The 20,830-nt window shown below is 37.0% G+C and overlaps 2 protein-coding genes across 3 annotated transcripts in view; both read right to left on the reverse strand.

The window, feature by feature from the left end:
• Positions 1 to 20,830, reverse strand: part of LOC131430642 (protein tiptop) — a 1,048,630-nt gene that overhangs the window by 561,904 nt on the left and 465,896 nt on the right. The gene's annotated exons all lie outside the window — the stretch shown is intronic.
• LOC131430643 (luciferin sulfotransferase) lies at positions 11,193 to 12,428 on the reverse strand. The gene has a single exon (XM_058595762.1). It carries the CDS (start codon positions 12,332 to 12,334, stop codon positions 11,294 to 11,296), a length of 1,041 nt encoding a protein of 346 aa, XP_058451745.1. The 5' UTR covers positions 12,335 to 12,428; the 3' UTR covers positions 11,193 to 11,293.

Raw genomic sequence — 20,830 nt, forward strand, 5'->3', positions numbered from 1 at the left:
TATAACTTCTCCTTAGACACCTTTTTAGTGCAGTTCATAACTACGATTCGAAGAATGTGTATGTAAAATTGTATCCGCTAGTTCTTAATGAAGGGTAATTTTTTGGTAAGTATATGATTTGAATTTCAAAGAAAAAACACAAAAAATTGAGAAAATTCATGAAATCTTCTTTGGAATCGATGAATATAATTTAATATTTGAAAATGATTTCAAGCAAACGTTGGCTGCGGCTTCGTTTCAGATGGCCCATGCGCAAGGTCAAATTTTGGCACACTCTCTCCAACATATCGGCCGATATTTCATCGGCTGGTTTATCCTTGTAGAGATCAGCATTAACATGGTCCCACAAGAAATAGTCCAAATGCCTTAAATCACATGGTTTTAGGCGGCCAATTGACGGGTCCAAAACGTGAGAAAAACTGTTCACCGAAGGCGGCTCTCAATTTGGTCATTGTTTCGCGTGCCGTGTGGCATGTGTCACCGTGTTATTGAAACCACATGTCAGGCATGTCCAATTCTTCCATTTTGGGCAAAAATAAATCGTCAATCATTATACGGTACCGTTCGCCAATCACAGTAACATTAGGCCACCGGTCCTTAATCCACACCAAACAGTGACTTTTTTGGAATGTATTGGTAGCTCACGCAATGCTTCTGGATGGTTTCCAGATGCGACAATTTTGCTTGTTGACGTATCCATTCAACCAGAAGTGAATTTGATTGCTGATCACAAGACATGTCAAAAATAATCACTATCTTTACGTTTCGTCTTGGACTCGTCAGTGCAGAGCAGTTCAAATTGAACTGCCCTCTGCGAACTTACAGTTCAATTTGAACCGCTAAGCAGACGTAAAGTTATTGCTATTTGCAACACACTTGTAATAAGCACCGAAGTGCTAAGTCTTTCCTGACGTGCCGAACGAAAACAAGTTTCGACTAATACTGGCCGAAAATGTTTTCAAAAAGATACCGGCAAAAAATCACCCCATAGTTAGTCTTAAGTCGAATTGATCTTTTCATCGATGCCAAGTAAATAGCTTCCTATGCAAAAGATGTATGCCAAGTTTTATTCAAATCGGACTATGTGAAATCTAATGACTTATTACCCATTTCGGAAATTGCTCGTAAGGAACATTTCTAGAGCATAGCTGTTTGGAGAAACATCTAACACTTGCAGGTCCATGCGTTCCGTTAAATTACCTCGATTCGGTCATAATTTCTCTATAGTTTAACCAGCCGGCAATAAACCACTCACTTCCATATAACCCCCCGCCCTTCCTTCCAGCGCCTCAGGTCAGTGGGAAACGCAACAAAATGACGGTTTAAGTTTTATAATTTCAAAACTTGTGCCATGATTTATACTATTTTGTGATTTACATTTGAACATTGTGCATATTTCTGCAAACGCGCTCGTTTAGCTTTCGTTCCCGCTAACGACGCCAACAACGACAACGACAACGACGACGACGAGGACGACGACGACGACGTCGACAGCGCGTCTCCATCGCGCGCGCCACCATCGCTAGTCGGTGAACCCGCAGCGCTCCGGATCAGCTCCGTGTCGAGTCGAGAGAGCAGCAAACAGCGAACGCGGATGTTATATTTTTCGGTGGAATATGTGAATATGAAATGTAATGGTCTAATAAATAATGTTTCAGTAGTGCTTTTTTCCCGAAAACCTCCACACAGCTTCCGCTACCGCGCGCGGGTATCGCGCGTCACCTGCCTGCCAAGCTTAAAAAAGGACGCCACTGCTTTGGCTTCCCATCGGTGGAGCTGTTGTTCTACCATCATCATCATCATCATCATCATCGTTCAAAGCTCGGCAGTTCTCGTCGAAGGACGGTCGAAGAAGTGGTGGAAAACCCACCGACGGGTAGAGCCGAACAACAATTGCTCCGAACTAGCCATTAGCCCTTGCGACTATAGTTTCGAATTGTCACCAAGGGAAGGGAAGGATTGGGGGCTGGGCCACGGGTAACATTCTGATATTTATAGGGATTAAACAGTTGTAATTTTCATTGAATTATGTCATTTCGTTGAATGAATTAATTATTTGCAGCGTGTTTAATCGAATGAACCAGAACAGGAAATCACGGGGGTGGCGTTCCGTAAAGTTTTGTCTATTTTGGCACAGAGCGGTGAAGGTTGATACTTTTCGGCTTTGTAGTTTATGATTTATTTTGTGCAGTATGTAAAATATTGCCAATTTTGCCAGCACGCGCCATAATCGTAGTTTAGTGAGGTGGTGGTCGATTATCAATTAAGTGGCGTTTAGTAATAGTAGTCAATTTGATCCAATTTGAGCCTAATTCAGTTGAGTAATTTTTCACAGGAAATGGAAACCGTTTCAAAATTTTAAATAATGATCTCGTGTCAGGTAGCGCGTTCATATTTATCACCGTGTTAATTAAGCAACTATGTGAATCTGTTTATTGAAAGAATGGAAAGTTAATCAAACAACAAACGATTTCTAGTGCTTTTCTACCTTCCCATGTCCAGTGGGCTGATGTCAACTGTGTTTGCGATAAATTCCCATGCATACCTCCCGAACACTGCACTTTGAAGAGGCACACCAGAATCTCTTTTTAAACCGGTCATATTCCAGAAACTTTATATTAAAATTTATTTGTGTACTTTAGATTTATTCCACATTTGGAAGGTTTCCTATTCGCAGCAGCTGCTACCATTTTGCCACCGGTGGCAGTGCCCTGTTAGTGTTTTGAAGTTGCTTAGTTTTTAGGAGTAACCTCCCCCCCCCCCGGCTGGACTGGGCAAGGCAAGGATTCCGAGGGAAAAGCACATTTCTTTTGCCTCCTATATTCACATCAGTAGCAGTAGCAGTAGCAGTAATATGGCACCAGTATGGTAGAAAAGTCACACGCTGAAGTGCACCCTTTCAGCTGAACCTGCTCGTGTGGACATAAATCTGAATGAGTAAAGTTGCAAGCCATGGGCGAAATGAATGAGTGAATGAATGTACACGAAATGGGCAGAAGTATGTTTTGAGTAATAGCATTCACATGTGCATATGGTTTTGAATGGCGTGGAATTATTTTTTCTTCTTCTGTGAATGTGCATTCTCCGGCGAAGACTTTTGTCATGAAAGTTCTCGAAATGGATCGCACAACAAATTTACGGTGACAGATTTCTCATTTCAATAAAACTTTAAGCCATCCCCGGTTTGGTCAACCCACCTCGATCGATCGGCAGTAATCAGACCGAACGATTGTTCGTCGGTTTTTCTACCTTCCACTTCTACCGCCCCCATCGACTCGGTATCTCGCCTTCAATCCACTGCGTTTATCAGTGTATACAGATTTTTATTTGGATTATCCATCCATCATCGAATCAATCAATCCTCGACGTGTACGGCATTCATTCGGACGAACGGTCGATTCCTGGGAGCCATTAATCCAATAACAACACTCCGAACCCAGCTGGTTTCGGGCAATCGGTGCTTTCTCTCACGCACTGTCTTTCACGCTCACGGGACGCGCATCTCGCATCACTCCATCGATCGACAAACCAACATCCAGCATCCACACACACACACACACACCGACAGAATACAGGAAAACACACATTATAAAATTGAGCCATGAATCAGTCAATCAATCATGTTTTATTCCGTGCCGGGAAGGAATTTATGACTGCTCTTTCTGCAAATATAAATATACTTAGCGTGCGAGAGCGTGAATCCATCGCATGCCCGTCTACATACAGGTGCACACATACACATACACTCACACACAGCATATGCATTGGCACTTCTTGGCCCCGATGCAGTCCGGCTAGCTGTTGATGAGACCACGGGCGACGACATCCGCGCCGTGGTCGGGTGAGTTGCAACCTGAGTACCGAGCAACACTTCAACGTCAATCCGACATTGAGATGTACGAACTGCTATCAACCAGGGTTGAACTAAGGACGAGGATAAGTTTTTCTATGCTAAGGTAGATTGTACTTTGTAGTAACAAATGATTTTCTTTTAAGGTAAAATCGCAGTTTAAAAATTCCATTGCAATTAGTTTAAATTGTTTTCTCGAGTTATCTAAGCGTTACTGAAAATATTGGTATCAAAAGCGAAAGGAAAATTTTCGCAACCAAAAAATTGGATTTTATAATTAGGGTTGCCACCTGCACGGGCCTCGCCCAGCAGTTCCGAACCTAGAAGCAGCTGCCAAGCAGCCGGACTTACTCAAAACCTTCCGCACGGAAAGATCGAAATAGTTAGTTATTTTTTGAGCCAACTAAAAAAATCTTACTTTTGCTAATTTAGATTTTTCTCATTCCTTTAATAATAATAAAATATTTGTTGAAATGGCTATTTTTTTAGTTGAATTCACCAATTAAACGTGCTGTCATTTCTTAGCTACGGCACACTTCATTTCCATTCAACTAATTTTTTAGTTGAATTAGAGAAATAAAACGTTGTTTTCAACCAAAATAAATGGTTGAATTGGGTTCTGCAATTTGCAGCTATATGGCACACTGTCACCGAAAAAAAGTTAACACCGTAATGGCTACTCGATCAAATGCACATAACAAAATTATAATAAAATTATTTTAACAGTTGTTATTTTTATCTAATTGTGATATGTTCAATTATCTGTACAGTATATTTGTCGGTTTATAATAACGCACAATATCAATATTATAACACAGTCTGTAACAAATACTTTCAACGTATACTGTTAAAGTCAAATATTTATTATAGTTTATCGTCTTGACATCTCACATCCCAAGTAGCAAATTTAACTTATTGAACTTTCAAAATGTTTTACAATTGATTTAGAAATGTTATTTATGTTAGATATGTTTAGAAATATATATTAAAATGGCTTGTGCAACTTATCATTGTTAAGTTTCACAATACTACCGAAAAAATCACTGTAGAACTACTTAAAGTACATCTAAAACAAGTGTGCAGTAAATCACCAACTTGTTAATGTTTCACTAGAAGGTCTACAAATATTTCACATTGTCATGTAAAACGGAAGTAACTATAACATTTGTGCAACTAATCAAAAACTTTCCAAACGGCTGTCATAATTGAACCGGACACAATATACGTCGAAATTGCTATAAATCTCGTGTGGAAGAAAAATTAGTGAAATGATTGATGCTCTCCGCAAGACAAAAAATGCTAAGCCGAATTGATAACCTTGCTGTAAAAAATATATTTCTGCAGAGTCCGCATTGTTTTGGCTGCCTCATGATTTTTTAGATCAGTGTGCGCAGTTTTCTTTAGTTTTAGAAAAACATTGATTTGAAATTCAAAACTTGCAAAAAATGTGTGCAAGATTTATCTGTTTGAATTGAACGCAAAACTTGCAGATATGAGATTATTATCCTAAAAGTTGCAGGAATACAGCGTTATATACGCAATGCAAACAAAAATCAATCAGATAATTTGTACTCGGTTTTCATCTCGCGAAAAAAATAAGCAGACTTCAATTTTAAAGATATTGAACGAAAAGTTCATGTCATCATAGTTACTCCCATAGTTATATATTACCGCTTGTGCAACTTGTTTTTGCAACTCCAGCACACGGACTTGCCAAAATAATACCTACAGTGCGTATCACAAAAGTCGGGCCCTCTAAGATAAATGACTACACTGTATTGTTGTTTAATTCAACTAGAAGATTAAAACTGATAAAAAACAAAACGTAGAGAATTTCTTTCCGAAATATTAACATGTTAATGTTTCCTGTTATTTAGATAATATATGTCATTACGTTGGGTGGACCATTTTCTATTCAACTCACTGTTACACTCGATGCCATACTGGAAAATACTCAAGCAAAATTCATTTCGAGATTTTTCACATTTAATTACACATTAGTTTGATTAAAATCGACTGCAAATTTGAAGAATGTTTGAATACATGTAGTTTAAACACCATTCCGATGATTCTCATTAAAAATAATAGACTGTTATTTTCACAGAAATTTGTGTACAATCATCAACACACGTTAATTTAAAGGCGCTTGAAAATTTCGGACGTACGAATACATGTTCCACCATAAGAATTCGTTGTCGATTTTTCATTTACAAAAACACAAAAGATAAATTCTACAATAGCATTATCATTTTTCTTGTGCAGATTATTTTACAAGATCCATGTTTGTGTTGAGAGCAGTTATATTGAAAATCAAATGTGAAAGTTATTTATTAGAAATTATGTTTGTTATGTTTTTGTAAACATCATTCCATTTCTTGTTTACATTACGTTGTAGATTGCACGAGTTTCACAATTGTTTTTTCGCCGGTTTTATTACTGCCTTTTTGATGGGATCGACGCATGAGTTTTTGTATCAGTTGCACAATCGTTGTGAATAAATGTTCGTAATAACGTATGAACTTAAAAGTATGTTGCACAACACAGAAAAATTGCGCTTTTCCATAACACAACAGTTACTAGAATAGTGATATAAACTAACTTGATAAATTGCATAATCAGTAGAAATATACAGGACAGTAACTTAAGGTGAAATGTAGCGTCATAAAATGCGCGCAAAATTTTATCTGTTTCAGTTGAACGAACCGTCGCACAAAGCATACCAAGAAAAACGGACACATAGAAACAAGAACTTTTTTCAATGATTGAGCGCAGTGGGTTTACCTCTCGTTATATTGACTGTTATTCTCAAAAGGAATGTAATTCCAAGACTTCCAAACCCAGACATTTTCTTGGTGTGGATTCAGTATTCTCCCAATACGGCTCCGCCACTCCTTGGCTACGAAGTCTGTTGAAACAAATGGTCATATTCAACAATAAATGTAATACCAAGACTTGCTTTGCTTGACGACGTTTATTCGAGTTGTTTATTATTATTGTTTGTATCACAGGTTAATGAACGATAATGCTTGGCTTGTATTCATTTAATTCAGTAGCTTGTCAATGATGAAGCTATAGTTTTGCTATAAAAATTGCTACAATCTAAAATAATACCTGTTATACGATATTACACAGCCAAGCTTTATAGCTTCAGCAACATCAATGCATTGAACTCAACAGAATTGGACATTATTAGCATTATAAATGACAGTTACTTAGAAAATAAACAATTTCTTACAATACCCATTGTATTGTATTCAACTCTTTTTTATTACAACACAAAACCCAATGCTGCATAAATTCGCGTCATTATTTTATATGTATGCATTTTTTTTTTCTCCCCATATAATGCCACCGTGCCCACCGTGAATTTCTCACACCACCTCAATACGAAACAGCAGCGCGCAAGCAATAAAAAAATGCGGAAAAGTTTATGTAAACTTTTTCAAATTTCGGTTGATTTAGCTAATATTTTATAATTTTGAGTTGCATTTTCAGATTCTTTGTGAAATTCTGCTACAAACACTACTTTTTAATTCTAAAATCATCCCCGTGGAACGGAACAGTAACCGTTTATACATTTCAAAAACCAATTACGGCTCGGCAAAGCAAAATTTCAAAATTCTAAGAATACTTAGTTGTGATAAATTTGATTTAAAAAACTTAAGAGTTTTTGGTTTTTCGAAAATCGATCTAGTTTTTGAATAATTGATCAAAAACGCGATTTTTGCATTCCGCTACATTTCACCTTAACATGCTACTTGGGATGGAAAGATGGCACCTTGAGGTAAACAAAAATATCGCTTTTCAGTCGGTGTTGAACAGTCGTTCGCACCGCACGCGTATAGCTCTTGGCTCCTGGAATTTTTTTCTGGCTACCTAGAGTTTCATTGATTCAAGGCTTCAGTCTTTTTCAAGGCTACCTGAATCACTGTAAGTCTTTTCAAAGACTAACAATTAGTCAGCCTTTCTCAAGGCTATACAAAGAGTGATAATAGAGTGACTAAGAAATTAATCAGCCTTTTTTAAGGCTTGCTATTCAAAGAACTATTATTCGAACTAATCAGTCTCTATGAAGACTACCACAAAATCAGTCTTTATCAAGACTTTTACAAACTAGGAGTCTAATCGAAGACTAATTTAGTCAAGTTAATTTAATTTCAAATTTCATTCATTTCAAAAATGCCTGCGTCCAGCCGGAAAGGCAACAAGCCTAAGGCTAAAAATAATTCAATACGGAATAAATCACAATCCGTTATTCAACATTTTTCTAATAACATTCACGATCTTATAGAATCTGAATGTAAAAATAAAAGACAACGGACGGATTTCCCTTCCGTTGATCCTATGGCGTCTAACAATATTTACGAGATTCTTACTGAATCCGCTTGTAGCGACATAGAAGAAAATTCTTCAAAAATTCCCAAAATGAACGCTTGTCGTTCTGGGAAGAAACAACAATCTATGCCACCAGTGGCGGTGATGATTTCCGACTTCAAAACATACCGTACTGTGCTTTCTACTTTTCTCCCGGAAGTAAAAGTCTCATTTCAAATCGGACGAAGAGGAGAATGTCGAGTCTTGGTTGATGGATTGGAAGATTACGAACGTCTTATTCGATATTTGTCCGAGAAACTTCATGAATTTTATTCATACGATATAAAATCAGACAGACCCTTCAAGGCTGTCTGGAAAGACTTATAAAATGATCAAAGTATTGATGAAATTAAAAATGAACTAAAAGAATTGCTTGGTTTTGCCCCTTCCTAAGTAATACTCATGAAAAAAAGAGCTAATGGTACTTCTAAACCACGCTCTGGAATTTCCCATGAACTTTACCTAATACACTTCAATCGAAGTGATGTAAACAATTTGAAAACTTTAGAAAAAGCACGTTTCATTTCCCACATTAGAATCCATTGGGAACATTATAAACGGCATAATCGTGTTGCAAACTTAACGCAATGTCGTCGTTGCCAAGGCTTCGGCCATGGAACCAAAAATTGTCATATGGATATACGGTGTTTGAATTGTGGTAAATCGCATTCGAAAGACTTTTGTCCAATGAATGAAACCACTGATAAATTTTCATGATCAAATTGCGATGGAAATCATAAATCCAATTATTTGAAATGTCCTGTCAGGGAAGAAATTTTAAACGCTCGTTCGCTTAGACAACAAGTCAAATCAACGATCTTAAATTTACAGAACATACCTGAAAATCAAAAAACCGTTACAAATGCCACGCCTAATTCTTCTAAGGCACTTATTTCTTCGAATTTAAAACAAAAAACAGGTACGCCTGCCAATTCGTCTTCTAACGAAAACAATTTATTGGCAGGTAGATCGACCTCGTCTTCATCTTCTTCTAATGTCACTTATGCTAGTATAACAGGTAGAAATCTACCACTCAATTCTTCTAATGTAAATAATCAAAACACAGGACCGCCTTGCAGTTCATCTTCTAACGAAAACAATTTATTAATAGGTAGATCGGCCATATCATCTTCTTCGAATGGCAGTCTACCTACAAATTTTCCTTCAATGCCATTCCCTTCTATAAATGAAGTTGATTTAGGCGATATAAATGAAAATAAAATGATCTACCTATAAGATCAACTTGTTCAAAGGATCATCCGAATGAATTCGACTTAATCACTTTTTGAAGCATTTCAAATCGGATGGCAATTCGCAAATAATATTATAATGAATTTAAAATTTAACAGTGATGTTAAATAATTATTTGAATATATTAAATTGGAATGCTCGATCTTTGAAATCGAGTGAAGATGAATTTTATAATTATCTCAAAGTTCACAAATTTCATATTGCCATTGTGACAGAAACTTTTCCTAAACCAAATGTCAAATTGAAAAGTAATCCACATTATGTGGTTCATCGATTTGACAGGTTTACTGGAATGGGTGGTGGAGTTGCCATTTTTGTCCAACGGCAAATTAAACATCGAATTTTACTTTCTTTCAATACTAAAGTTATTGCGAGCTTGGGAATCGAAGTTGAAACCATTCATGGAATTTATTTCATCGCTGGATCATATTTGCCATTCCAATGCACCGGCGAACAATTAAATTTCTTTGAAGGCGATTTGCAAAAACTCACAAGATATCCACCGAAATTTTTCGTAATAGGGTACTTAAATGCTAAGCATGTCCAGTGGAATTGTAGGCAAAATAACAGTAATGGTAAAATACTTCATAATCAACTCTCAGCTTGTGACTTCACAGTTCTTCATCCCGGTAATCCGACTTGTTTCTCTTCCGTGAAAACCCCGTCTACAATTGATCTGGTTCTAACAGATCAAAGTCACATTTGTAGTGAACCGATTACACATACTGACTTTGACTCAGATCATCTTCCTGTAACATTCAGACTTTCCAACGAAACATTAATTCATCCAATTAGTTCTATATTCAACTATCATAGAGCTGATTGGTTGGATTACAGATCTCACATTGAAAATCATGTGGATCATGAAACTATTTTAGAAAATTGTGCGGACATCGACACAGCAATAGATAATTTGAATCATTACATTATCGAATCTAGAAATCTTTCAGTTCTCAAAGTTCAAACAAAATTAAATTCTCCTATCATCGATGACAATCTTCAACTGCTCATTCGGCTGAAGAATGTTCGTCGACGACAATATCAACGTTCTCGTGATCCTGCTATGAAAAACATAGTTAAGGATTTACAAAAAGAAATTAAACATAGATTTACTCTTTTGCGTAGTGAAAATTTCGCTAAAGAAGTTGAACAAATTAAACCATATTCTGGAAACTTTCTAAGGTTCTTAAGAAACCTCAGAAACCAATTCCTGCTCTCAAGGAAGGAAATCAAATACTTCTTACAAATGGCGAAAAAGCTCAAAAACTTGCTCAGCAGTTCGAGAGTGTCCACAATTTAAATTTGAACGTTGTGAGTTTGTTTTCTTTGTGCTGTCCTTCAGCAATTATGATAACTTATAAAACCGATACACTGAAGAAGAATGTAAATAACATTCCGAAATACGCGTATCTGTATTGTTACGTTTGTTATGCTTCATTAAAGTATAGTGACTTTGTGAAAGTGTAATAACGTGACAGTGAAATAGTGGAATTAAATGGTACATGAAGAGTGCAACTATTGAACTAAATAGTATTTTCCACTTTTCATTTACTGTTTTTTGTTTTGGTGAACCTTTAAGGACTGAAAGATTTATAATCATAAATCAGGATTTATATAATTCATAGCCCTACAAAAAAATAGTCTGTTGTATTGAACGAACAACTACATTCTTCTTTTCGTATTTTATTCTTCAATATGTATAAGAAAAGATTATCCAAAAAGTTGTCACCATTAATCGAAACATTGTGGAGTTAATATATTCTCAACAAATAATAATAATAAAAACATAAACAATTATCAACAATACTTGTACACTTTTCACAAACAGGGGAACTTAAAATCACTCCCGCGCAGATTCTCCTCGGTCCACACACGAATGCGTTCCATTATTTCGGGCGTCATTTCCTTCTCGGTCGAATTCACCTGCCCGTTCCGAATGAAGCCCTGCACGTCGGTGTTCAGTATTCGAGCCGCGGTAAGTTCTTCTCCGTTGATAGACGGATTCTTCTTGAAACTCTCCACACTCAGATGCTCGCTTAGACGGGACACCTCATCGTCGGTCAGGCGTTTGTCCAGAAATTCGGCCACGCGTCTGATGGTTTTCGGTAGGTTAGCCTTCATGTCTTCGTAGAACATAAACAGCACATTCGGTGAGTGACGTGCCTTCCATCCCTGCTTCACGTGAGTCCAGTACGGGGACCATGGCGTTAGGTTGCGCTCGAAGTAATCGTAGAAGTGTGCAAAGTCGCCGACGTAGCCCTGGGTGCGGTACAGTCTGTTGAGGTGATAGTAGGAAACCACTACATCGGTGGGATTTCTCGCGACGTATATCACCTTAGCGCCGCTTTTGAATATGCTCGGTGGCAAAAGAGAAAATGGAAAGTGAGTTTTTATGAAGCGCCGCTCGGTTGCCGCGTCCAACAGTTCGTACGCTGGCTTCGAAATTTCGTCAATAAACTGTCTGGTCGCTGGATGCTGGTTTTCGGATAAAAACTCTTCCTTCATCAGATCGTGCATGAAGATGTGGAACTCAAAGAACGGAAATCGTTTGGTAAGCGGCTCACTACGTGCTGCCTGGGCGTCCAGGTTGTTACAAATCATCCAAACCATTTCCTGTGTCCACGTAGTTCCGGATCGCGGGAACGATGCAACCCAAACATCACTGGATCTCGCCTCGAAGCCATAGAAGTGTTCGGCCGCTTGTTCATATTTGCTGGGAAAGAACCATTTGTCGTCACCCACCTGAACGAAGCCCGTTTTTTCGCCGTGAAAATGTGCCAACAGCTTCAAATTGACGATATCATCAACAAACTCTATCTTGTACGGGAACTGATGCTTTGTGTTGCCGTTGATATCCATGGTTCGCAGTTTTATTTTCACAACAAACGTCTCAACAGCACTGCGCACAGTCGATCTTTTTCGGGCGAAAGTTGACGATCCACTGTTGGCAAATGCTTCCGCGACCGAAAACACCTGAGAGGCTCGTCAGCTCGTTGTGTTCCACTTTTACAGCGTCGTTTAAACGCGTGGAACATGCACGGGTCAGCTTATTTTGCTATGCTCACACAAAGCACCGTGTGCAGCGATCGGCGATGATTGAATGGGCTTCATCCCGATCACGTGGATGTTACATGGCATGCACCATCGTCGTTCGGTGAGGTGATCGCTGCTTCACTCAATAGTGTAAATTATACTCCATTTTCAGTACACTTTCGCTTTTTATTCATGTTTTCATAAAAGTTATGAGCTAATACTTTGCGAACATGCTTGAGTATTCATCTATTGTCGGTCGTATTAGTTAATGGAGCCTCTTTACTTAAGATTGATGGATAAGAAAGTGTGAAAACTTACGTATGGTTAATTTGTTCCTTCTACTACTACCTTACAGCTGGTTGCAAATGAATTTCAAATAAGCATTTTACTTTGCGCAACGAATCATTTTCAAATATCTAGCATACCTATCCAAAAACTATAAAATTTTCAGATGATTACATCACCGATTATCGCGCTAATAATCAAAGCCTCGATATTACAATCCGAAACGGAACTTGAACATATGTTCCTATTACTTTCTGCAGGATATTTGCATAAAAAATTCGCGTAGCAAAGTCTAGCCATGGTTCATCAACCACAGTTTTTTATTTTACCAATCTGAAAATATAACCAACACAGCTAACGCAATGTCACTGTGCATGTGTGGACGTATTAACATACGGGTTGCTGATAGAAAAGTACTGTTTCCCAGGTGGAGTCGAGAGAAAAACATAACAAATCTTAGTTAGTTTCATGTTTCCAGATGCACTAACAAATCAATTTGTAATTAAATTTCTACTTTAAAAGCATTACATACACAAGGTATACCGACATGATTTGAACGTTAAGATACAAATGTGTCGATAACGGACATTTGGTGTGAAAGAGTCTGATTTTTTAATTTGTTTGGCTTGTACGTCATCTTCCAAACATGTTTAATACACATCAAGTCATTGAACGAACAACATCATATTTTTGGAAATAGCCGCGTTAGTTTTTTCCTCATAACATTGAGCGCTAATTTTTCTGTGATCTGTGGATGGATTTATATAATGCAACTACCAATCGATTCGGAAATATTTAACTTGAACTATTTCAATGGTTCACCATTGAAAAATTGGTTTCGTATTGATTTATGTTTTTATTAGCCGATCACAGCGGACCAAAATGATGTCATTCCTTGATTTTTCGTTCAAGGCCGACGGTTTCGATCGTTGGTCTGCACCTATAATTTTTTATAGTAACAGATCTGCTTCGTTCGGTATAGGGAGTATTTACGTCATGAAGGAAAAAATATCGTCCCCTTCGGCATCGTATGAACGTTCGCACAAAAGGAAATTCATAAATATATGCTACCTTACAATTTTAACTTTATACGGCAGCCAGCTGCCAACGTAGCTTGTCGCTTGTTTTTTGTAGTGAGTCATTTTCTTCCATCTACTGCGCACCGTGCTCGCTTGAGTAAATTGAATATGTTGATTCTACGGGAACTAGCACCAACTGAAACTGTTGACGATTGTAAAAAAGTCTTATTGCTCAAATTCGAATTGAATTTCCTTATACTTTTTGGATTGTCACTATTCGAACTAATGTTTTAAAAATATGCGTGCGGCCCGGCAGCCCGGCAGGTAGCTCAAGGTCCGGCACTGCCGGGCGAGGCCATTGCGGATGGTAGCCCTATTGGTTGCAGAAAACGCTTTACTTATGTCGTTTTCGCGTGAGAAAACTGAAACCGACCCAGGGTAGTTTCATCAAATAAACACTTTTCACGAAACTGTGTTGGTTTCGCACTTAACAACGGGGGTTTGAGCAAACCTGGTATAAAAACCAGGTTCGAAACTGAATTGATTTCCAGTTCAAACTAGGTTTGAAACTACCTTCAAATAAATCGTTTGACAGCAGCTAGGGTGGAAACCGGGTTAGGTTCAGCATCAAGCGAAAACGACATTATACAGTAAGCTCAGAATTACCGTAATTTTAAACGCTTATCACTAGGTGATTTGAAGATGGAAATATATTATTTCTTGATGAACATAAGACGAACTTTGACGAAGTCTAAGTTCACTAAAAAAAATATAGAATATTATTATAAATATTATTATAAATACTATATATTACTTGAACGCAATTGACGATGATATATTAGTAACGGTAGAGTTTCACGATTATTTGCCTATTTTTTAAATTCGAATCTGTTGATGAGAGAGTTTCAAAATGGCATGTTTAATGTCACATCAAAAAATATTGGATGAAGATTACACTTCTAGTCAAAAATGAATGGCCGCGATGTTAAATGTGGCATATCAAACTATTTTTTGTCTTTATTGGAAATATTCAAAAGTGTGGAAAATGGAAGCCACATGAATTGGATGAAAGACAGATGGAAAATCGAAAGAAACCGGTGTGAAATTTTGTATCAAAGGCACGAAGAATTTGAAATTTTTAAACGGAAAAAAATGTGGATCAATCCGGGACAACCATAAACATCGACAGCAAAATAAGATCGATTCGGCAAGAAGGCATAGCTCTGCGTTTGGTAGGATCAAAAAGGTGTGGTGTATGCACACTAGGGTGGAACAAAATATTGATTTCAGCTCCACCAAAATTTTTCGTGTTCCTTTTGGGTCCCATAAGCACCATGCCCAATTTTAGCTCGATCCCGAGGTTTAAAGTTTGTATGGGATTAAGTATGGAGAAATTAACCTTTTACAAAAAAAAAATCGGCTAGAGATCAACCTATGAACTCTAAAAATCAGTGCGTATGTTATTTTTGTAATAAATTTAACGAGGAAGAAAAACTTAGAAGACTTCAAAACAATCCGACATTTGTAAAAAAAAGTTATTAAAGAAAAACCGACACAAGGTCCGAACGATGGCTCATTCCTTAATATATCTAGCATCACTGCTGTTAGTGGTGGCAATATGATTTTCCTTTCTTTTATTATGCTATAACGGTTGATCTGAGTTGTTTGATGTCTTGACGATAGTTGCTCAGCTTAGAATGAAGAGTCTTTTTAAGTGACAAACCATGCACCAAACCTTACTGTAAAGACACAAATATTTATGTAAATTATGTTTTTGTTTGCATAAAATCGTATCGTCTGTAACTTCTAAACTATAAGAGATAGAGTGTTTATATTTTCGGCAGGGTTATAGGATTATAGGTTATAGGAGTTTTTCTTATATATTGTAGAATACTCCAAAAGCCTGTTTCTTCAAATTAAAAGTTAGACATTTTTGAGTCTTTACAGTGAGTTTTGGAACATGGTTTGTCACTTGAAAAAAATCTTCGTACAAAGCTGAGTAAATATCGATAAGACATCAAACAACTCTGATCAACCGTAATAGCATAATAAAAGAAAGCAAAATCATATTACCAGCACAATCAGCAGTGATGCCAGATATATATGGTAATGAATTATTGCTCGGACTTTGTGTCGGTTTTCCTTTAATAACCTTTTCTACAAATCTCGGATTGTTTTGCGGTCTTCGTAGGTTTCCCTCCTTGATAAATTTTCTACGAAAATCACACATGCACTGATTTTTAGAGTTTATGGGTTGATTCTTTTTTGTCAAAAATAAATTTCTGCATACTAAATCCCATATAAACTTTAAACCTCGAGCGTGAAAATATAGTTTCTCAGATCATGCTAAAATTTTGCATGGTGCCGATGGGACCTACAAGGAACACGAAAAGTTTGGTGGAGCGAAAACCTTTTTATTTTTTTCTCATACATACCTTGTCCCACCCTAATGCACACAAAGCAAAACTGGGAGCTGGAAGCTGCTACCCTACCTGTCATATTCACTAGTCTTGTCCCCTTCCGATTACCGTTTGCTTTCACCGATGGACCACGCATTGGCTAAATAGCACTTCGATTCCTACGAAAAAGTCGAAAATTGAGCGTTTGATATTAATAAAAAAAACGTGTTTAATCCACCTAGCAGTGAGATGATACCTTTTTTTACCAATCTGCATGTGTTTTTTGCATGAATATTCTTCGGTGTTTAAGTTTTCATGACATTATTTTAATGACCGTCGTTTTAAGCGACAATTTGAGATTTTAATCACTCATTACTCTGTAATGTCGAAACTGCAAATCGGATCGAATTTAAATCTAGAAGTGTGATAATCGATTAAAGATGCCATGATATGTAAGTTCCACTTTAGAGTTTATGGTAATTTAAGGTACTTCCAGAGCCGGTATTCAGGAACCAGAATAACCCAAACCGATTCGTATGGCCATAAAACGAATACATTACAACAGTTTTGAGTTCAACTTTGAAGCTCAATCCCATCTTCTATATCGGTTTGAATTTTAAAAATTCATCATGATGTAATTCGAGAACCGGAAGTCATAATTGGATAAAATTAATTAATTTTTGTATGTATATATAAAATTAGTTAATTTTGTATATAAGTTTATTTTAATTTGAATTTTTGTTTCTGATATTTGATTAGGCTTTTTTGAGAAAACGATTGAGCTTTGAGAAACGATTTTATACTGGAACCGGAATTCTAAAATCGGTATGGCCGAAGTCAGATAAATTCACCTGAATAGCTGTATAGTTTACATTTGTTTCAAAATATTTGAAAATCAGTGAAGACATCTTTGAGAAATCATAGCACGAATTAAATTTTTAGGTGCCTTCTGAATCGACAAAAAGTTAATTTTTTTTATCGGCTATCCAAATCTGCTAACCCGATAAACCTGATTAATTTATGTGGAATAGACATTTTTATACCAATCACCCTGTATCTCCGAAACCGGATGTTGGATCTGGCTGAAGAGCAAAATGTTTTATAAAATCTTGAAACTTTTCATTTGAATCTTAGATGATTCTTAGAATTCATTTGAATCTTAGATCGGTTCAGCCATCTACGAGTAGAATGAGTTACACAATTTTGATTTCGTTTCATATATCATCCTGTAGTTCCGGAACCAGAGGTCGGAACCAAACATAATTCAGGAACTTTGTTTGGGAGCATACGACTTTTCGTATGAATCTGAATTTGTAGAAAAGAAATTTTCCGAGAAAATTGAGTGAAATTATTTGTCACACACGCATTTGCTGATCTCGACGAACTGATTCGAATGGTATATGGATGTTATGTTCTTCCAGCATTTATTGCTGTATGTAGTTGAAAACAATATAATTAAAAAAAATCTGCCATCATCTGGTTCATATATGTCATATTCGAACGATTATGTTGCCAAAAACGAGCCGTGATAAAATCGGTCCGAGGCTAAATGTCATGGAAAAGGATGCTGTACACAGTCTTTTTGGTACTTAGAAACAATTGTATGTAACAGAATAAAAAATCGTGTTTTCCGTTGCTCCCAAGCATTGCTTTGTCATACAGCGCTCAAAACTCCTACTGCTGGAATAGGGGGAAAAGTAGTTTACACAAAAATTTCGTTATCTCCGTTAAAAATGGACGGATTTTAACAATCTATGGCTTGTTGGATAGGTATTATCGCGCGGAATCTAAGTCTGAAAACATATTCTGTTTTCAAGGTCAATTGTGACAGATACTGTCAAAAAACTGAATATTTTGACATAAAACTTCGTATAACTCAAAAAGTAAACATCCGATCTCAAAACCATTCAATAGCGTTTTGGGTGACGGGGAGACCTTTCATTTGCGACTAGTTTGATTAAAATCGGTCCAGCCATCTCTGAGATCTCGACCTCTTAGTTGACAACACACATACAGACACACACACATACACACACACACACACACACACACACACACACACAGACATTTGCTCAGTTCGTCGAGCTGAATCGATTGGTATATGTCATTCGGCCCTCCGGGCCTCAGAAAAATTTTCGAAAGTTTGAGCGAATTCTATACCTATTTTTTATATATATAAAAAAGGTAAAAACGCTCACTTCATACCTGTCTACCTGGTAAAGTGTTTCGCCATATGACATTCATATGTCATTCTGTAAAATCACGGCCGGCGAGAGGGAAGAGGGAAAGGAAGGAATCGCGCCGGACCCGGACTTTTTCATGAAGCCCGGAAAATCGAAGATTAAAAATTGTTTTTTTTTCATTCTTCATCACAAATCAAAATATTTTCATCAATTTAAATGTATTTGTCTGATAACTGGGTTTTAAGCGTCAAGCCAAGTGAACATTAAGTTTAATGAATATTAAATAAATCTGATGTTTTGTGGATGAAAATTAAGTACAATACCTTTAGGTTTATAACCCATGTGATAAAGGCATCATTACACCGGTCGGTGGATATTTTTTGTCTTGCACTTTCAATCCCGTTACTCTGGAACCGAAACTATAATAGAGACAAAATGTGATAATTGATAAGAATCTAAGGTTATGTAAATCGATTCAGTAATTTCTAAGAAAATCGTATATTTGTTTCATACACGCATCGATATTTTGCGATCTCGACAAATTGATTCGAATAGTATAAGGCACTAAGAAGTTGGATCAAAAGCTCGTTTTCACAGTGATTCCAAAGTCTTTTTCATTTGAAAAATACACAAATCCAAAAAATCCTTCTTACGGGTGGGTTCCCTCATCGATATTACGAATTCCTGAGGGATAATGATACGACATAAGTTCTAATTATCAAATTTGTTCATTATTATTGAATGCATTCATATTTGTATCTTGGTAAAATTCTAGATAGAGGTTGCAAATTGGCGGCTTCTGACGACCTCTACATATGAAACAGCGTCTTCAAACTGTAAGTGCGCAGCCACTTATTGTAAACTCAAACTTAGAATCCTCGAAACAGTTGTTAAAAGTTAATTTACGGAATAGCCTTCAATGCGTGTAGCGAATCACGTTTGATGTCTTCTATTGACTCAACACGGTTTCCCCGGAGCGGTCGTTTAAGTTTGCTGCATACCCAGAAGGCACACTGAGCTAAATTGGGCGAAAACGGTGGTTGCGGAACGATATTGGTTAAATTTTTGGCGGAAAAATCACGATGAATGAATGCACTATGAGACGGTGCATTATCGTGGTGCAAAAACCATTCCTTGCTAACAGTTTGGCCGGTCGGAAAGAATTAGGAATGCACTGCACCTCGATAATCAAAGACAGTGATTATTATTTTTTTCACGTTTCGTCTTTGACTCATCAGTGCAGAGCAGTTCAAATTGAACTGCTTAGTGCTAAACTCGGCACTTCAATTTGAACCGCTAAGCAGACGCAAAGTTTTTGCTGGCCAAAACGACCCCGCCTTTTTTAAGTATTCAAGGCATTTCTACACAAAAGTTTTATCCCTAACAGTATCTTTGTCTAAGATCTTTCTGCTATGCAAGTTTGGCAGTTGTCATTTGCAGGAAAACATGAAAAAACTGAAAGTATCATTAGGCAGCTTTTCGATGTAAGGTTTGGCTTCGCCTAAACAAGCCTTTCAACCGTGTAAAACGTCTAATGGTCGGTTGCTGCTTAGTAATTAACTTTCAGCAGTGCTAATGTCTCTGTTTACAGTGTAAAAATCTTGAGATATAAAACCATTTCTTTGATATAGGAATTCTTTTCGCCTTTTCAAAATTTACCCTCAGGGAGAGTGATAAGTTTTTGATCGTGAATATCTCTTGCTATACTTAACGCAACAACATAATTTTTCCCCCACGCTATCAGAAATAGAATCAGGAATTTGTGATTAAATTGCCAACAGTGTAAAATAACCATACTTACTTAAAATCTATGTTTTCTCAAAGTTTTGGAAACAACGAGGAAAAATCATCACGTTTGCTTGCCTTTTTCGCACCAGGACGACGGTTTTGAGGTAGTCAGGCACAGATCAGTTCCGATGTTCTACTGACCGAGTGTAATAGGTAAATCTTAACCGAGAATTGTTCATTTTTTCTAGTACGTTAGATGGAACTGGATATCGTGCTGAGGTTCATCCACCAACATCAGTAATAATGAGGTGGTAAAAACCTCAAATGCTCAGGTGGAATCAATGTAGCTCTTCTTCGCATTCGGACGTCGTGGCTAGCAATAAACCAGCAGTAACAGAGAACTGAATTTTTAGTTAAATTCAAGAACTAATCTCAGAAACTAGACTCTGGTCCACCTGAATTCTAAAGTTAATTTTAAGTTCATACTTCTATTTAAAAATTTAGTTCCAGATTACAGGTTCAGAATTTAAAACTATGACTCTAATACTGAATCCTATTTCTGGATTTGGAAAAAGGGTTTCAAATTTTGTTCCTTATTCAGGGACTCGAATCGATATGATTTAGGATTTCTCAGAATTCATGAACAAAATTCAGGATATGAATTTCTGGATTCTGAAACTAAATATTAGGTCTGAACACAGAACCTTG

This window comes from Malaya genurostris, chromosome 2 (genome assembly GCF_030247185.1).
Source record: "Malaya genurostris strain Urasoe2022 chromosome 2, Malgen_1.1, whole genome shotgun sequence".
In the NCBI taxonomy this organism is placed as follows: Eukaryota; Metazoa; Arthropoda; class Insecta; order Diptera; family Culicidae; genus Malaya; species Malaya genurostris.